This window comes from Falco biarmicus, chromosome 11 (assembly GCF_023638135.1).
Source record: "Falco biarmicus isolate bFalBia1 chromosome 11, bFalBia1.pri, whole genome shotgun sequence".
NCBI lineage: Eukaryota > Metazoa > Chordata > Aves > Falconiformes > Falconidae > Falco > Falco biarmicus.
In genome coordinates, this window is record NC_079298.1 from 14,249,574 (window position 1) to 14,269,950 (window position 20,377).

Below are 20,377 nucleotides of genomic sequence, written 5' to 3' on the forward strand. Positions count from 1 at the left end.
TTACTAAAAATCGGTGCTGCTAGGGGAAAGCAAGGACGCAGTTTCCAGCTCTTCCTTTTAGGGGTGTCTAGAGACACTCAGTGCCTTCCTTTTCCCACTGCAGAACAGCCCAGTATTCACAAGAAAAAGTACAAAACACATTCTTGCTCTGCAATTCAGTGAGAAAGCAGATCTCAGCCTCAAGTTACCAAAAAAGGAAGGTTTTAAAACAATACTGATTAGAAACAATGTCCCAAGTGAGGAAAAATACGATGGAAGTGTCCCACACCTGAACTCACCAAGCAGTTTCACTGTCACCAGGACCCCCTCCCCATGTTATCTGCGTTTAAGACAATAAATCTCTCTTTGCCTCGCTCCTTCCCAACATTGCTCTTCTCCCTCTTCTGTTGCTCAGGGCACTGCTGCAATTCAAGATGCCAGCAAATGATCGAAGGAGAGAAGAAAGTGATGGCTAAAGAGGAACGCCCTGCTTATCACAACCACCATCCACGTTGTAAAACAAGACAAAGAAGAAGGGGACAGGCAGAGATAGTACCAAATCCCACAGTGCTTCTTCAGCCAGAGCTTTCACTGACAAGAGGGCTAGGTGCCAGAGAATCTTCCAATCTGCCCAACAAATACCCAATACCTTAGCAGCAACAGGAAGATACTTCAGCACTAAGATGTAAAGAAAACTGAATTCAGGGCGATGAACTTGCCCCAGAAGTCTGTAACCTGCGTGTTTGTATACACAGGGATCACTCAGACCAGCAGAGCCAAGCAGGCAAACAGCCAGGTTTGGGGAGATGGGGGGAGAAAGGCACATACCCAGATGACATGTACATCTACAAAAAAATGCACGTCCTTTTTCAGAGGACGCTGTATAGGAATCCATTCCCACATTAAATTTCCCAAATAGAAATCCATTATTCCTGAAGAATTGAAACTGCTTTGCATAGCTGAAAAATGTCCTTAGAAGTCCCCAAATCTGCTATTCCATCCTGAAGAACAGAGGTAAAAAATTCATAGGCTATCAGGCAAACTGACGTGATCGAAGACCACCAGTGACATGAACCACAGGATAAAAATCATCACAATTTGCTTTCAATGGCTGCTTTTCTTGGAATATGGTATTAAAAGAAAACAACTTTGCCCCCACTATGAATTTGCATTAGAAATCCATAATAAAAATAAAGCTTAGTATTATACAAATGGGTACAGATCTCTATAGTGCTCCTGATGCAGATTAAGGTTAGACAGATTTTAGATGACAGTTATTTACCTCAGTCTAACACCATGTATGCACAAATGGAATTTATTTCATAGCTCCAGATATTAGCTAGAAAAAAGAGATGAGAGGAAATCTTACAGTCTCACGTAAAATATAATTATGTCTGTTTTCTGCTCCTTGGAAGGCAAACAAAGAGGGAAAAATGAATCTGCTGCTAGCATTTAATGGGACTTGTCTAAATGATATCAAACAAATAACAACCAGCAACAATTCACCAACACCTTCACTTTTATTTTTTCCAAGGGGGAATTCCAGAAACTCTAAGACATCGTTGCCTTGAACACTTTCGTTCCTACAGAGCAGGATTAGGCCCACGCCTGAGTACATCTCTTTCCTTCGAGACTGTCAAATTATCAAAGAAAAAGAAAAAAAAAATCACCGAGGCAGTAATGCTTATTTTTCTCCCCCCTGAAATGTATGCCTGTCCCCCCACTGCTTCTCCCAACTCCTTACACAATCGCCACTGATCAACCAGGAAACTGTTGCTAACTCTTGAATTTTGCAAGTTAGCAAGTAAAATAATAAAACAATGTTTTAACTGTCAGAGATCCTGGCTTGCAAAGTGCACTTTGGTCATTTCCTTTAATAACTGTAGTTTAGTGGTAATGATTTATAATAGTTCATAATATTCTACTAACTGTACTATATTAATAATACTAATACTTTGCCCTTGCCTGGTGTCTTCTGTCAGAAGATATCAAAGCGGCACACGCCGCCATGAGGGAGGTATCACTATTCTCCCGTTAGGCATTGGGAAACCATGACTCCGAGCCGTGCCCAAGGTCAGGATTCCCAGTCCCCAGGCCAGCACGGCAGCCACCAAGTCTGCCTTCCCTTCTCCTGCCACAGTTTTGTGACAGCAGTTGAGTCTGATCGATGGGGCTGAAGATTTAATGTGATTAATTCCTTCTCGAAAAGCAAGGTTTGGTCCGTGGTTTGGAGGCCATGGTTTTGATGGGAAGTACCAAGCAAGATGAGGAGCTTGCCCTGCAGTTGTACAATAAATACCCTTACGCCAGCACTCAGGCACACGGGGCAAAAGGGAAGCAATAAATATTTACTGCCTCCGTGCCCGTCCCTCCAGCAGGAGACAGATAAATATGACATTTAGGTGTCGCCCAGCACTCTGAGGACAGCGGTTAGAAGGCCTGACACCAATTCCCAGGCAGTCCAAAAGGGAAGGGAAAGGGCACGAGGCATCGCTGGCATGGCTGAGGCGCCGTGAAAGCTGGCCGGATGGCAGCGGCTGTGCGGGGAAACATTTTGGAGGAGAAAACAGCCCCAACCCTCCCCCTCAAACGATCAATTAAAAGCCATCCTTCTGCCGAGAGCCCAGCGAGGACAGCAAATGAGGGCTGCGAGCAGAACAGCCGCCCGGCTGGGCTCTGCATGACAATTGATGGGAAGGGGAGGCCGAGGGGGCGGCGGGGGAGGCAGCCCCGTCCCTCCTCTCACCATGGTGATTAGGTATTCCGAGTGCGCCAGATAGCCCCAAATAACAGAAAGAGAAATATAAACCGGAGACCAGCAGATCCAAGGCAGGCCAGATGGCCCCGCAGCCGGCCGGGCCTGCTCCCATCCAGCCCTTCCCCACTTTAACTGTTCAAACATTTCTTTATCCCGACAAGACAATTAAGCCGAACAGCATGGGAAGGAGTCTCGGCAACAGTTTGCAGAGGGAGTGGGAAGGTTGTTGCCAGAAAAGCAGAAAAAGGAGGCGATTGCTGCATCCTCCATAGACCTCCCTCCACGCAGCACACCTAGCTCCACGAGGACGGTACATACTGGTGGTGCGACAGGGACGGATGAGTGGCTCTCATCTCTGTTCCTGTCTATCTGCCTGCCCACCCCTTCAGAAAATCCACTGTTGCTCCTTCACTCCTCCTACATCACGCAGGGCACTGCACGACGGAAAGCAAACATTCCACTTGATTTATTTCATTATTTCGTAAGCACTGTCAAGCTTGCAATTTCCCATGGTTGCGGCTGATTATTATTAGCAACAAAGCATCACTTCACGTTAGACCCCAAATTTTACTGGTCTTGGAAGTTGTGCACCCCAGCAGGAAGAGTCATGAGCATGAGCAACGGATGTGTGCACGTGTGCATTCCCCCTCCAGCCCATTGTTCTACCACAAAATATATGAAAGAAAACCTTCTCCTCCAACCCTACACACATACATACGTACATACACAGCTCTCTACATAGGTCCCAGCCCATAAACACAAAGCCTAACACACGCATGTCTGAAGGGGTGGGTGGCTGGACAGACAGCCCTCAGTGTGATTTCCAAAGCACAACGTTATTTGGGAATTCAAGCTGTGGTCATCATAACCCTGATGTTTATCACCTGAAGAACAATTTGAATTTGATCAATAACGAACCAGCTGTTTCAAAAGGAAAACTAACTCCATGCTACAGATGTTCTTTAAAACCCTAAAGTGGAACAAAGAGGTCACCAATATGGTGCACAACTTCTGCAGAGGAGAAACCAGTTGCAGCACAAACTGACTGTCCAGATAACCAAGGTTAAATATGATTATAAAAAATAATAATCAAAATAATGTCAATAGAACCACTCTCGCTGTACCCACTGGTCCCAAGGGATGAGCAAGGATCCCAACCTGCTCACCAATTCAATCACTCAACCCCAGGGCACACCAGAGGCTGGGTGAGAGCCACCAGCAGTAGCAGGGAAACTGAGGCCAGAAGAGCCAGGCTCTGGCCAGATGGAGACTGAATCAGTGGCCAGGATGCAGAGGGTCACCTTCGCACATCAGGCTGTGCTCCACAAGAAGTCACAGACAGCACAAGATGAAGACTAAGCAGCAGACAGCCATGGGAAACCATCTCCTGCAGTCCCCGGGAGGCTGGGGGGGTGGGCAGCCTCGCAGAGATGGCAGAGGTGTCCGCTCTGCCAAGGTCCAGCTCTTTGCCAAGAGATCCCAGCTTCAGCATGGACCTCTGCCTGTCACCTTGTGCAAAAGCAAGGCCATAGTGACTGGGTACAGAAGGCCACTGGGACAGATTTTATTAGAAGCAAAGAATAAAAGCAGGGATCTTAATTTTTTTTTCTGATTTTAAAACAGGGGTATAGATCTCTTTTGCAGAAAGGAACATGCCATTTATTTCCACTCCTTCTAGGAATCTCAACTATTGTGTGCTTATTAAAGGAAACCCATAAAATATGTCTCCCGGTGTCTTTAACACATGCTTTACAAGAAGCCTCTAAACTCTAACAAATGGCATTATTTTTCTCAGTGAACACCTAAGGGAATGGGCCCATCCAGTACACGGTGCATCTGCTTCTCCCTGGGAAAGGCTCCACTTTCCTATGTGCTCCCTGTACACTCCATCGCTCTGGATGTCCTGAGTACCTGCATTTCACAGCAAGAGACAACTTGCCCAAATGCAGACATCTCAGCCCAATTTGCTGAGTAACAAGAAGCACAATCCCACCCAGACGCACCCCAGAGGAGACGCTCTCCTGTCATGGGATGCATGGGTATGGGTACCGCTGGCAAGCAACACCCTGCTTTAGAAGTCAGGAAAGGTTCACCCAAAGGACTAAGCAATCTCTGCAGCACAAACACACATCTCACAGGTGCTAATCTTGGTTACACCAGCACATTTCCCAAATAATTTTACTGAATTCTGCAGATTTCCTCCACTGGTGAAAACAGACTGAGACTTTGCTCCCATGATGCAGATGACTAAATAGAGCACCTTCCAAACACTCCTTGAGATGAAAATGCCTGACTTTGGATCCTTGTTTTGCTGCAAAGTATCTCAAGCGTAAACCTATTTTTCAGTAAAATTAAAACCCAGTGCATTGAATTCCATTTTTAGAAAAAAGGAAAAAAAAAAAAAAAAAAAGAAAAGAAAAGAAAAGCAAGTTTCTTAGAAAATCACCATTTAAGCTACAGGGCAAAACAAATATTTAAATGAGCTATTCAAAAAAGGTTCTTGCGAAGTGGTACAGAAGAATATGCAGAGCAATCATAGTAGTTCATGTAACACAAACCCTTTCAGGAATCTGAAAAATACAGCTAAACAGTCGAGCTCTGCAAATCTGAAAAGCACCCATTAGACATGTAAAGGTGTTGCTGATCTAAGAAATTTTTACAATTTTTGCTCGCGGTTATAGAGAAGCCTTATTACATTTTTGCCTAGAAGCTACAGCCACCTACCTGCAAAAGATTCTCTGTCACGAGCATAAGTACACAGTTTTTTACCAAGTTATATACAACAATTACACAAGGAATCCACAAAACTTCTCACAGACAACAATCCCCCCCCCAAGTATGCATTTCTATAGAAACTCCAAAAATCTGTATGCAAATGTCAATGCAAAACAGGATCACAGTTATATCTGTTGACTGTGATCTCTCGAATTCCTCATTGCAGAAGTTTTTCTTTTCTGGTGGTCAACATCAAAGATCATTAGGATCCTCTAAAAGGCTCCGCTGCTCGCTCTCTCGGCCTCCAGCAAACACACCCATGCCCGCGTATGCACAACCAAATAAACTCGCTGTGTTAATGGAGCAAAGTTTCCATGGTGCAGTATCTATATGTGATGGGAATATGATACAGAGCCAACAGACTATTTAGCGTACACTATCCTGGTAGTAACAGAAGAATTTTAATATCGATGAAATATCAGGGATGTTGCATTTGCTTGGCTCTACCATGCAGCAAAGCATCTTAAAGAAATTTAACAATACGGGTAAGAAAACCAACAAAACAAAACGCCTTCCACTTCTGCCCAAGTTTTCCAAGCTGGCTGGAAAGTTTTTATTCTGCTTCCTTTCCCTGCAAGTCCCCTGCCACAGCGCTGGCAGCGACGCAGGGAGCTGGTGTCACTGTGCCTGCCTCTCGCACGCGCCCGTGCAAAGCCCCGGCTGCTCCCAGGAGGGAGAGGACCCACGTCCGGCACACGCTGTTGGCAAAAGCGAGGCACGGCGGTGGATGTGGATGCGTCTGTCTGTCCGCAGCTGCGCTCCATGTGGTCTAATTCATTTAACAGATTTACTTCTTTAAATGGGCTATCTGACAGGATTTTGCTAGCAAGATCCATAGCAGCTGATGCACTCTAAATTAATTTAGCTAGCGGACCCGCTCATCCGCTGCTATGTCCCGGAGTACTCTTTTGAGCAAGCTTCATTTCCACAGCCAGGTTATATTGATAAGGGAAAGAGCATCGACAAAGATGTCTCTAAGCCTTGCCATCTCACCTGCCTCCCCCCGTGGGTAATTATATTACCAGCTCGCACACATACACAGCCATACATGCTCCCACCTACAGCCGCTTCCCCTCCAGACCCAAAAGGAGGGAGAGGGGATGCTGAACAATGAAAGGAGCTTACAGCACGGAAAGTAGCATGGTCAGGGGTGGATCAGAAGGAGAGAGGGGAGAGAAATAAGAGATCCCATTCTTAGTGCAAGGAATACACGGCTTCTGCCTTCAGTGGGAATCATCCTACCCTCGCAAACGCCGACATAAAAGACACACTTGCAGCATATTTCAAAACCAAAGAGCGATGGATTTACAAGGCAGGTTGATTTTATGATGACTTTTATTGAAAAGGTACGCTGGGTTTAGGCAGATGCCTTTTAGCGCCGGTAAGTTAGCACAGTGCCTAATTCAAGGAGACAGCCTGAGGAAGCAGCGCCGACAGGAGAGAGAGAGCCACAATGTCTCTATTACTCTCCTCGGCATCATAAAGGGGAGAAGGAAAATCACGTCTGAAAGGGAGAGGAAGGCACAGTGCAGCAGGTTTTTGTTGGGGAAAAAAAAGTAATAATAATAACAACAACAATAATAAAATTGTTTTCTAGGAAGAAAATTCAACAGAACAAAGGAGCCCATGTGAAAAGCAAATAATTTGCTCCTTGGTCTACATGTCTGGGTTTACAGGAAAACTCTAATCGTAAGTTAGTGCTCTTCTGCTGCTGCCCCCAGACCCCTCCCCATTGCGGGTCACCTCCCAGCTCAACCAACCTGGAAGGCCTGCCCTTCCCGAAGGACAGCTCTGTGCAGGCAACACCACAAGGGACGAGGTGATGGGGGAACAGGGAGGTACAGTCATGAGCATGTGAACTGGTTTCCTTCAGTCCAACCGCCCAGCTGTAAAGGGGCACATCACCTTTCGACAGGCACCAAAGGGAGGAAACAGAGAAAGCACATGGTGCAGCAGCTCACTGAATTGTAAGACTCGGGCTTGTCTCTCAAAGACGGAGCTCAGTGGCCAGAACTATTCTTAAGTTAACCAGAGGAAAAGGTACTTTTGTCCTAACCTGAGGCACTAATCCCAAAGGTGATGCATTTACTGCAAGAATGGTGTGCATGAAGAAAAGGTCAGAAACACCTGAAAGAAGCAGGGGGGACACGTTTGCCTCAAGCTCTGGGAAAGTTTCTGGCTACACACTCCAGCTGCATCCCTCATTACACACATATGTGTACCAGCATCTATAGCCTTGCACTGGGGCACAGACAGCTTGCTACATGGTCAACACCGTCTCTCCAGCTGTATGCTGGAAGAGGAGTTTCCTTCAAGAGCACCTCACCTTAAACATCTGCCAAAGTCCATTTAGAAGAGACAAGGCAATGCTGCGTGGCTGGGCCTGGCAAGCAGGAAAGGCTGGTTTCCCTCTGCCTTCAGCAAGAACCACAGCACTGCGGGACAAACACCTGTGGAGCATCTCAATGAGGCGCAACTAAAGAAGAACCAACAAGTCAACGGAGGTACTTACATCTGTCACTTCGGTCTTCGGGACTGGATGATGTCTCCCGGTCAGAAATGAGGCCAGAAACGGCAAAGATCTTCTTCCCCGTATCATCAACTTTGAGGGAACCGGGGGAGCTGGAGGGGAGCTGCGTGCCAAATTCGTACTCCTTCCCATCAGTGTCCGAGAAGCGCAGATGGGGTGAGTCAGTGTCATGGCAGTTTTTCAGGCGCTTGGCCGGTGTAAAGGCTGACTGGTAGCTCTCCCGGTCTTCAGTAGATGCAAAGGGGCGGAAAGCCCCAACGCCGCTGTGGTTCAACATACTAATCGGGGTGCAGTCCAGGTTGGGGGGTGCAAACTGGGGGTGGAGGTGAAGAAGGGATGGAGGAAAGTCACGGTTTGCAAACGCTCCCGGCACCCCGCCTTGCCGGTGATACATGGAGGCAAAAGTATACGAGCCATTGGTAAAGGGAATATGCACGTCCTTATCTGCTGACACGGGGACCCCAAAAGGCCTCGGCTGCTGGCAGGGAATGGAAGCATCACGGCTGGCTTCGGCGGTGGAGGCGAGAACCATCAGTGCCGGGGAGGCCAGCGGGTTGGGGAGATAGGGTGAGTTCTCCATCTTGAACGCTGCCCGGTGTAAGTCCATCGGAGTCTCTTTCCTCAGCAGGTTCACAAGCAGAACGATCTTCCCTGGAAGGAAAGCAAGGCGATGCCTGGGAACGGAGTGGGGAAAATTACTGGAGCATCATCACCCTCCAAACACTGCAAAGAAACAAAAAAGAAAAGAAAGCACGACTGGTTAGGTTTCTGCACTCATCTCTCTGGGACACTCTGGCAGCAGGGTGGCCACATGTGTTACAACCCACCGGCCGGAGATGCACCACTGTTCCCATTCAAGAAAATCAATAGACAACTTCACACACTAGTGGAATCAGCTCTGGCCCTCCAGGTTAAAGGGTATCATCCACTGTAGATGAATGAAAGGCAAACCAAACATAATAACATGCAGATCTAATAACCCACTAATAAACAAGGTTCAGTCTAAAATTAAGATAGTAACTCCAAATTATAATTGGTATTTTATATGGCAAAAGAGGCACATACATATAATTGCAATAAACTTAAGAAAGCCCCCCCACAAACACACACATACCACTATTTGCTTGGGGGGGGGTGTGCCCGTGGAACCAACATAAAAATATCCATTGTACGTAGCTACCCAAATCAGCCGGCGCACATGATTATACTGTACACGCTGCCCAGGACATACATAACAGAGACGTATTTTCTCTCACTCTCACAGTTTATATGGGTAGGTAAGTACTTGCACATACAGTACTTGATACCATCACATACATACATATATATATATATGCACACAGTGTTGGAATGTAGGAATGTGGCCGTGCATGGGTGCGTGTATGCAATACACAAACACACACAGTCCCTGTTAGCCAAAGAAGAGACTTCCCTAGTAAAATGCCTGGCGTCTCTGGCAATGCTTAAAATCATAATGGGTGCTTCTGCCATCTGATCTCTGCAAGCGTCTGCCTTTCGGGTTGGGGACAAGAGAGAATGGATCAGTAATTTTAGTTCCTAATGCACTCACTCTTAAGTAGATTTGTAAACTGCCCTAGATGTGCCATTAACATTTAGAGGAAAATGTTAACAAAATTTCTGCCTCATATCTTGCTGAGCCTCCTAGGTTGGCTGCAGCCACCCAGCCGGCCACAACCCCCTCCCAGGGTGACAGAAGGGAAAATGCTCCTTTCTGTATCTCCCCCGTTTCGCTCCGGCTTTTTGTGTTGTTATTTTCTTCCCCAATCAATCTCGTGTCTTTTCTTTCAAGCTTCCGCTGCCTGCCATTCAGGCCCCACAACCCAGCTTAAAATACAAGGACTATAACTTTGAAACAATATACTAGCTGCTGGAGCTCAAAGGGCCAGAAAAATCATATAATAATAAAAAGCTGTTACAAATTGTGCCTCTTAAATCCAGAGGGTCAAACATCTCAAATAAAACTTAGTGAAAGAGTGTCTTCCCTAATGGAGTGCCTTTTGTACTCCATGAATGAGGGAGCCTAGGTTAACAAAGTGTATGAAATCCAGTCTGTGGCTTTAATGCAGTTCAGTGATAACATTTCCTCTCTCCCATCCTGTACCCAGACGCTCCGCTGACTGTTATTAATTGTGAAGATGAGTGGACATCATCTCTCTGCTTCCTCATTTGGCAGCCATCCTTAACAGACATCATTGCTAAATTACCAGATTATGTATCTCACATTAACGGATTTGCTCTCTTCCAAATTTTAAATAACTTTTGCGTCGAGTTTTTGCCATGGAGGGCAAGGGGGAGAGGGAGAGCGAGGGGATGCCAAGGGCACCCTGGTCAGTGCTGCAGTCCTGGGTATGCTCGCTCCGCTTCTTCATGCGAGGCTGATCAAAAACTGGAGGTCAGGAAACTGCAGCCACTGGCAGATTCAGAGTTGCTGGGGGCTTACGCAACTGCGCAAATATCCATGTACACACACATGATTATATATCTAAAGAGATGCATGCAAATAAGCCGCCGTTCTCAGAAATAGACAATCATTAACATGGAAGTGAAACTGAGCAATCACGGGAAAACATGGATTTCCAGGGGGAAAAAAAAGCAACCACCTCTGCCTCCTTTTCTATTTTTACTTGTGCTATCAGCCCATTACGTTAAATGTATTTCATAAATTAGTAATCTGGCCGCAACACTTGACACTCCTGTAGGATACTGTGAATCACTATGGCCGTTTATTCGTTTGCAAACTTCATTACACTGGGAATAAATCAACACATTACAATATTTCAGCCAGCCGAATTTAATTTTTTTTCAGCTCCCACTTCCTTTTTCGTTCTCTCTTGCTCCTTTCTCACCCAGCACCTCCCCACCCCCAGCAACATGGACAGATTAGACCGCGGCGGACCAGTCATTATGAAAATCTATCGTTAATACACTCCCAATGTCAAAATGTCATAGGTTTAAATACAGAACCCAAAAATAAGAAAACTAACTGGCCTTCTTAATTAAAAAAATATGGATTGCAGGGTCATCAGCTGGAGGGAACATTGGGGTGCCGGGAAGGCGGTGGGCACAGGTGGACTGAGGAACTGCTACTTTTCTGCCTCTATGCTGATTTTTTTTAATTTAGCACCTCACGCAAATCCAGATTAAAATAACTCCGGCTATTGATCTGAGCAGTGGAATTGACATTAATTTTAGTTCACTTCTCACTTTGCAAAGGGATCAATAGGAAGTAATAACAGCTGACATCCCCGCTGAAAGGAGGAGAAAAGACGGGCTAGAGACAGAAATCGAAAAGCAACCAAATAAATCAGCAGCTACTTTTCCACGGCATCAGACAAACTCCAAACAGATTGCAAAAAGTCTTTGTTGAATTAACTAAACAAGGCATAGAGGGAGGGGGGGTGGAGATCAATCTAGGAAGCTACATAAACTGTCTACCAAAGATGAAGGTTAGATGGACAGACTGAAAACAAACTCTGATTTTTTTATTAATATTTTTTTCATGACTACCTATGTGCATAGTTACTGGTTTTTAGAGCCACCCTGTTTAAGGTGCACACAAATTACCTGTGTAATCGTGTATGTTCATAATAACAAGGCTAAACATGCCACAACCAAGACAAATTGAATCAATAGCCTTTCGCTCTGAACCATAAAAAAAAAAATGTCTCACCGAGGAACAAGTTGTAATCGGTTATCTCTGGCTCAGTTTTGGTTCCTCTGCTTACGACGGTTGTAGCACTGTGCTGAATTAGTTAAGAGGAAAGTCTGATAAAAGTAGGAGAAGCCATGACAGAGCTGGATTTAGCAGGCATCACAAACACCCAGCAAGTGCAGAAAACAGCAGTGACCACTGGTTCTGAGCGTAAAACCCACTTGCTAATCAGCCTGCAAAGAAACACGCACATATGCGAGCACATGCACACCCCATACGCAGCCACCAGATCTGCAAATCTTTTACTAAAATGTTACTCAGAGTTCCTATTACTAAATCACCTCTCTGCTATCGATTAAAATAAGTAAAACACACCACTCTGGTTTCTACAACAGGTTGCATTTTTGTGGTCTCTCAACCATTTCCAAATGCTAGAGATTAAAATAATGGGGCAAATTAACATTTTTCTCCCTCCAGAAACAAAGTTTTCTTGGGGAAAAAAAATTAATTAACAAGCTATAGGGGAAAAAAGATTAAAACAATAGGAAATCCAGAAAAATTGATGATGCATGTAAATTAGGAAAGACCCAGGAAAAAATCGCAATATCCATTTACATTAAAAAGTTTTTTCCCCATAAATGTCAAGTAGGAATTTAGAAATATGCTCTGCGCAGAAAAGCCAAAGATTATAAAACAAAATAATGCCAGCTGTTTGGGGATTTAAGTGCTCAAATGGATTATATATTTGAACCAAACTGGATTTCCTTATAATAAATAAAACAAATGCAAGCTCGAAAGCCAACAAAGGAGAGCTCTCATCACTGGATTAAGATACAAAGGAAAAACAGTTAATTTTTTTCCAACGCGTGAAATATGCCAACTGCAGCAGCACACCCGGGCAGCTGCTGCGAAAATCGGTTTAAGGAGAAAAGAAAAAAAGAAAAATAATAATAATAATATTAATACTAGGGAGAGCGGGGAGCGAAGGAGCCGGCGGCGGGGACGGAGCGGGCAGCCCCAACCCCGGCCCCGGGCGGCTCCGGCGGGCAGGGCAGTCCGGCCTCTGCCCCCGCTTCGGGTTTGCTGCAAACTTCTTCAAAAAAAAAAAAAATTTTTTTTTTTTTTTAAGAAAATAAAAGGAGGGAAAGAAGCCCCCGGGCGGAGAGGGTGCTCCCCGCGGCGGCGGGCTGCAGGAGGGAGGAAGCGCCCGGGGTTTGGCAAGAGGAAAAAAGAGGGAAAGAAGAAAAAAAGCCCGCAGCCCAGCCAGGGACTGCCGGCCGCCTCGCCCCCGGCCCGCCGCCCCCGGCCCGCTCCCAGCTTGGCGAAATCCAAACGAAAATCGCGGGCGGCGTCGCCCCGGGGGAAGCCCCGCTCCGACGGGCAGCGCGGGCGGCGGGCACCGGGCGGCGGGCACCGGGCACCGGCCCCTCCGGCAGCGCTCGCCCCGCCGCGGGAAGCCAGCGGGGCTGGCACCCCCCGGCCGCCCCCTCTACCCCCCGCTCCCCATTTTTCTCCCCCGCCCGTGTGTGTGTGTTAAATAAATCCAAATAAAATAAAATAAGAAGGGGGCGAGCCCCGGGCTGGAGCCTACCGACGCCGCCAAGCCCCGCCGCTCCGCTCTCCCCGCCGGCAAATTAAACAGGTGTTTGGCGGCCCGGCGGGGCCGGGGCTGCGGGCACGGCTCCGCACGGCCCCGCACGGCCCCGCGCTCCCGCACGGCCCCGCACGCCCCGCCGGGAAGCGGCCAGCGGGGCGCAGCCGGGGCTGCTCCGCTCCTGCCTCTGCGGGAATTATTCCCTCCCGGGGAGGGCGGCGGGAGGGGGCTCCGCCAGTCCGGTCCGCGAAGTCGCCTTCCCCCCCACCCCCACCCCCCCCCGCGCTTTTTCCTCCTCCTTAAACCCCGAGTCACAAAGATCCTCAAACGCGGAGATGCCCAGAGTTGTTTGGATTTATTGCAACAATCACTTACCATACACATTTCCTGTGTGGAAGGACAAGCATTCAATACAACTCTTTAAGTAGACAGTTCCTAATGATTTCATTGTGGTCAACCAGATGGTTTTTATGTATTTAGATCTGAAGGTGAAGAATTATTTTCCATGCTTCCAACCTATTTACAGACTTCCCTGGGCTAGAGCTGGGGTGGCTGGTTAAAAGAAAGCAAATCCTGCGATTTCTCGATCGCATCGCTGGATGATCCAGAAAGTTTTCTAAAGGACCTAAAGCGAAAACAGGGATAATTCCTTCCACCTCTTCTGGCTTTCCAAGCTACGCAATTCACATGTGGAGTAATTTTAGCTCATTCGTTGAATAACGCTGACAATTTAAACCGCCTCTCTACCTTTGTTTTATCTGCAATAATAAAACCAGAACAACACCGCATGTGAGATCCGGGCGTTTGGTCCTACCTGAAAGCAGTCGGGGGCAAGGGCGGCAATCTTTTAGGGATGAAGGACCCGAGGAGGGGTGAGGATGTTGGCCAAACTTCAGCCTCGTCCAAAATTAAGCTAAAAGTGGCGACTTAACAGCGTGCGTTTTAAAAAAAATAAAATAATTTGGTCTTCGAGCGGGGATCGCGCATTTTTGGTACGGCTGAAAACTAAAGTTCACACGGGGACTGCACGATTGCAAAAATGAAAGCTTCGGAGTAAATAAAATTACTGGCTGTTCAGTGTTTCTTGAGAGCACAGAAACCCTGGCGGGCTTTGGGTTGGGTTTTGGTTGGTTTGTTTGTTTGTTGGGTTGTTGGGTTTTTTTCAGATACTTTTATTGCAAAATAAAAGCCTTAGTTTGTGTATTTGGGGGGGAAAAAACCCAAACAAAAAAAAAAAACCCAAACAAAAAACAAAACCCAAAAAACTGGGTGGTGGGTGCGTGGATCTGCTTATTTCCTTTGAAAAAAGTTTTTGTTTTGCAGCCGCTGGGAAATGAAATTGTCGCTGCCCAGAGAGACCGTGGAGAGAGCGAGGTCCTGGGCGCAGCGGAGGGAAGCGAGGAAAGAACTCCCCGGCTTGCCCCACCAGGGGAAACAAAAAAGGAGGGAAAAAAAAAAAAAAAAAAGACTTCAAAACCCCTGTATGTATTTCGCAGCGAGGAAGCTGTGCCGGTCTCCGGGTCGGGCCGGGTCCCCCCCAGCGCGCGCCGTCCCCAGCCGGGCTGCCGCGGCGGTCCCCGGCACCTGATCCCCCTGCTGGCTACCGGTCCCCCCGGAAAGCCACCGGGGGGGAGGATCCGGGCAGCTCAGGGCTCGCCGAGGGCGCGGGGGGGGCCCTTTTATCTGCCTTTCCCCCCGGCATTACCATGCCGATCCCCACCCACCCGGCCCTCCCCGCGGCCGGCCGGCTCCCCGCCGCCACCGAGCCGGCCGGCTTCCCCGGGGCTGGGCAGGGAGCAGGGGGAAGGGGGAAAGGGCGCGGGGGACTGGGGTGGAGGTGGGAGCCGGGGAGGGGGGCGGGGGGGGAAACTTGCCCTGCAAAGTTTGCGTGCGGCCGGGCGGCCCCGGTGGCCGGTACTCACGGTGCGGCTGCCGGCGGGCGCTGCGCGGAGCTGGCGGCGTGCGGGGAGCAGGGCAGTCCCGGGCGTGCTGGCCCCGCTGCGCGCCCGCCGCTCGCATGTAGCAGAGCGGGAGGCGCCGGGGGTGCGAGGGAAGGAGCAGTGCTGCCTCTCAGTGCCGGCTCTCATCAGTGAATGAGCCTCCACTCTCCGAGGGACTCCCGGCTGCACACACACACGCACACACGCGCGCACACACACACACGCGCGCACACACACACACACACTCGCACGCGGAGCCAGGCTGAGCACTGCATACATTAGGGCACTCGGGCAGTATGGGAAATGCAGTCCAGCACCGGGCGCCCACCCGCCGGCCGGCCGCCAGGCACAGCCTCTGGAGTTGCCCCAGTGGGGCGCCGGGGGGCTGCTCCTCTCCCAGGGCCGCCGCTTCTCCCCCAGCCCCTCCGCTCCAGCGTCACCCACCCGCCGTTATTTCCTAGCACCCGTCATATTTTCCACCGTGCAGCTCCCTCCCAAATTGCAGCGGGATGCTGCAGGGGCCCCCCAGCAGCAGCATCCCCCCCCGGGCAGCCTCGGACCCCATCAGCCCTGGGGCAGCCGGCACCCTTTGGGATGCTCACGGGCGCGCTGCCTTCCCCCACGCACCCATCTGCATCTCCTGACACTCAGGGGTGCCCGGGGATGGGCAGATCTGACAGCATCCCCACATTTGCCTTGGACAGCCGCAGCAAAGCCAGAGAGCAAATTAGGGACTTCACACTCCCAGTGCCTCTCCGGCTGCAGCACACACGCACGGCATGCACATTGCTGTTTTAATGTTTCCTGGATGCACGTCGCAGCTCCACACACACATGTGCTCCACCTCAGCCGCCAAGCAACTCCCCTGCCAGCCCTAGGACTGTCCCAAGCAAAAACTGCCGGTTGTAGCAAATGGAAGAACCAGTTTCAGATGGGGGCTCAGATGTAACACTTGTCTCATTGTTTCTTGTGAAGTACACCAGGGATTGATCCAAAAGACCTATTTATTCTACCCAAGAGCAAACTGTTTCGGTTTTCTCTTTCACTGCTGAATAATTTCAGGTGTTCTTAAAAACAGAGTATGAGCAGCATTTTCTGGCTCTTACCTAACTTTGCACTGGCATTCTCAAAATATGACCATGCTATATGACATACACTGAAAAAAGAAGTCCTCTCCATCAGCGTCATCAACCACTTGGGCTATATCCTATGTGTGACAGAGAGTAAGAGGGATAATGTGCTTATGACATCCAACAAGTTCTGTGTAAGCAGTGACTCATCACCAAAGCATATGGGCTGGTTTTGCCCGTTACTGCATGGGATCACTGCATGCGCCAGCCCCTGCAGAAGTGTCCACAGGCACAGCAAGAAACATCCCCCAGGCCTTAACAGGGTGCCTTGTGCGGGCCATAGCGGTTTGCTTCTCCGTGGGGCTGAGGCTCACCCACCCTTTCTACAACACATCAGGGACAGCTCTTACTTGTGCTTGCATGCCTCGTGAATGCTAAAACCTTTGGAAATGGTAGTAAATCTAGCAAAAAAAAAAGGCTTTCTTATTTTCACACTTAAATTTCAAAATAAAACAATGTGACATTTCAAGCTCCTCAACTCAGGAAAGCACCTGGTGGAGAAGCTTCATGTCCTTTCTTTAGGTAACCATCATCAGCTCTGTTCCCTCTCTGTTCCTTGCTCTGACCTGCAGCTCAGCCATACAGAGGCTGATGATGCTCCACAAAAAAAAGCATGCTTCCCCTTCAAGGGACCTGCTCCACTGCTGCTTTCCTGCACACCGTGCGCAGGAGTGAGGAGGATGGCAGGGCAGGCAGCAAGTGCTGCCTTCATCCATGGATCGGGAGTGGCACAATGGTAAACACGGGCTCAGATTCCTGAGCTCCTTTTCCCCTTCGTGTGAAAACTGGCATTTAGATATTCCAGGTAAAAATCTCTCACAGTTGTGAGCAAGCATTACTGTGCATATATTCTGCTCATGAATAACATCTGCAGTTACCCCTTGATTAACCAAAGGGATGATTCTGGGGGGGGGGGTTGGTCATTTCTAACATCCCTTCAGAAACAGCTGCCCTGCAGGCTGCCTGGACAGCCATGCCCCAACACATGAGTCCTGCTGGTTTGTGTGGGGACACTGAATTAATTGGCACCACGCGCATTGCCAAGACACTCATCCTGCAGCATGCTCCACACCAACAGGAGCAACCAATTGAGGACTTCAGTAAATATTCCAAGTAAATATTCCATAGGGTCATATAGATGAGCCACATTTTAAGTAACATCAGTGTTTTGACACACTTCAGGAAGCCACATGAAAAACCAACCCTTATCTCCCAGGGATCTGGAGGAAAACATTCAGCCACAGCCCAGCTAGTGCTACAGCTTCACAGTCACAGTTACAGAACTCTGGTTAAAAAAGTGCTCTTGTTATAAAGCCGTATTTTCGGTGCTTACAACATCATGAAAAACGATCCCTTGGATTCAAAATTCTTTCTTTTGTTCTTAGCCAAAGAGCAATTTTTAAATTTTTTTTTATTTTTTACTTGTCCAGTTCCTTGGTACGGAAAAAGGGATCTGAGTCCTGCACCAGTGTCTGATTTATGCTAGCTGAGAATCAAGCTCTGTGTTTTGAGGCATAAAAAAAATTATGCAGCTTTATTTAACTTTATGTTACTGCACTGTTACACAAGAACTTAATACAGTTTGGATTCAGGGAACAAGTCTGGCATTTAGCTAGCTTCTGTGAGCAATGTCTTCAGAGGAAAATGAGAAGATACACTCAAGTTATTTATATTTGTAATTACCATTAATCTGTATTACTAATGAGGGTTTTGATCCTGAAAATGGATCCATAAACATGGACTCCTGCACCACTATGGAGCTGTGATATGCACAGAGCCCCATAGGAAAAATTTCCACTGAAATATATTCTACACTGATAATTTGGACCCTAAAATAACTTTGAACATCTGATTTGACTTTGTGTGTATTGCTCATCTCTAAGAGTAATAGGGGACACCTCCATTCCCTCCTTCCCCCCCCTTCCCCCCCCCCCCTTAATATTAAAACAAGATTTGAGATTTTTATGGGCTATCAGAGTGCTGTACCTTCTCATTGCAAGTGCTGTTCTAAATACTGAAGTCTAAATTAAATTAATATATACAATCCTGAACCTACAGAGTTGATTAGATGCACTTAACTTTATGCATAGATTTCAATAGGATTACCAATAATACATAAAGTCAAGTGTACATGTAAATTCCACCACAAACAGTGCTTCGACTGGAAACTCGATGGATTCTTACAATACCAACGCACAATTCTTAAAACAAGAGCCCCCTTCACCCGTCTTCCTCTCCTCTAGCTGCTAATTCAGAAATTAAGATTGAGAAATATGACAAATTGTAGCAGCGAGTACAGAAAGCATGGGGCAAAACCACACTGCACGCGTACTGGAAGCACATGGGGATCCCATGGCAATGCCTTGCATTTTGGGGGATATGCCCTGTTGTGATGTTGTGGGTCCCCAGAAAAGCGACACCCTGAGAAAGTGCTGAAATTCTGCAGGTCTGGGACTACATCCTGAAGTCACCGGCACTGTCACCTCCACTAGTCCCAGGCCATCCCTTCCATCCTTTCATCTGCAGTATGGATGGAGGAGCGAAAAACGGCAAAGTAATTAATTAAAAATGAGCTTTTTATCGCAATTAGGCTTCAACGCAGCTATCGCTCCCAGCGAGGTGTGGGTGGCTGGCTGGCGTGTGTAATCTCCATGCCCTCTGCTGGCTACAGCCAGCGTGTCTCAGCAGCGTGCCACCACCACCCTGCCCTCACCGCTGGGAGAAGGACCACTCGTCCCCTCCTGGGAGAAGATGCTGGGAAGTGCTGCCAGTAGCGGTAGTCCCTGCTGTCCAAATGTTTCTGTCCCCTGGTTTTATCAGAGCCCTGGCTGTGGTTTAAGCGTCAATAAGCTGTTGGCTACGCTGCAGGAGGACAGGAGCTTGAAGCCTCTGCAGTTAGCTGTGTCTCACTCTCTGACGCTGTTAGCAAGGATATCTGAGATGAAGATCGACCTATGAGTTTGGGAGCATTATTCTGGTTTTAGTGGCCAATCTGAGCTTTACTCTAATGATCGATGTAAGGATTGTCCCATTGCTGCAAAGAGCTAATACAGGAACTCTTCATCTTCTGAACCATCTGTGACTGCCCTCTGCCAGTCCCCTCTCTCTTGCAGAGGAAGAATTTGGCAGAGGGAGGGCTGAAATCATACTATATGCCAGAAGTTTGAAATTCAGAGCTGGTGTACTCTCAGTGACTAGTCTTTCCAGAATTGGAAAACAGTCCTTTAAATGACTTGTTGACTCACAGGACTAGTAGTGAGAAAATTTTCTTCAGCCTAGATATGGCTGACAAGTAAGCATGTCCCTTTTTTATCATTATCATCACCATCACCTAGATCTCTTCCAAAGTTAGCTGAGCAGCACAGGAGAGCGGGGAGCAAGAACCTCCTGGTTCCGCTTCCCAGGACAAGCTATCATCAGTGCAAGATGTCACTGTACTTTGCAATCTTGCTCATCACCAAATCTCTACAGCAGAGTGGAGACCATGCCCAGGATCTTGCAAATGAGTACTAGGTGTTCTTTATAAGCCATTGTCCTGCGGTAGTATTTCCTACATGACCTTGCCCTTGAAAAATTCCTTCTCCAGAAAGGAGATTGCAGGCTGGATGGCAGATGCCTGATAAGTAACTATATCAACCGTTTCAGGTACACTGCTTGCAAGGGAACTTCAACCGTATTATCATTTCCAAGGCTGAGGGCCGACCCAGATGCTTAGGATAAATATCCAGAGCCCTAAATGAGGCACTTCTGGGGCTCTGCTCCTGAGGAAAGTTCTCTCCAAAACTCTGGTAACCAAAGCTGTATGATTGAAGCATGTGCAGCATGCAACATACTTTCCTATCAATTACTTCTCGCATTTTACTGTTCGAGCACTGGACACTTGTTTTCTGCACAAGCAGCCACTCTGTTTTCAAGGCTTTTTAAAATCCCTCTCTGAGAAATATCCTGTTGCTAGGAGTTCCACAGGCTAATGGTGTGGAAAAATACTTCCCTGTGAG

The 20,377-nt window shown here is 47.8% G+C and overlaps 1 protein-coding gene across 10 annotated transcripts in view; it reads right to left on the minus strand.

Annotated features, from left to right (window-relative positions):
- The window catches only part of RNF220 (ring finger protein 220), a 232,054-nt gene extending 217,379 nt beyond the window's left edge, over positions 1 to 14,675 (minus strand). The window contains exons 1-3 of one of the 10 annotated variants that reach the window (XM_056355262.1): positions 13,307 to 13,486; positions 11,734 to 11,806; positions 8,025 to 8,765 (exon numbers count right to left, since the gene is read on the minus strand). In XM_056355262.1, coding sequence (XP_056211237.1) covers positions 8,025 to 8,649 — 625 coding nt within the window. In that variant the 5' untranslated portion in view covers positions 8,650 to 8,765; positions 11,734 to 11,806; positions 13,307 to 13,486. Of the gene's footprint in view, positions 1 to 8,024; positions 8,766 to 8,869; positions 8,971 to 11,733; positions 12,745 to 13,306; positions 13,487 to 14,123 lie in introns of those variants that run through there. The other 9 variants (XM_056355260.1, XM_056355265.1, XM_056355263.1 and 6 more) reach the window with 9 other exon arrangements.
- Positions 14,676 to 20,377: the final 5,702 nt, after the last annotated feature.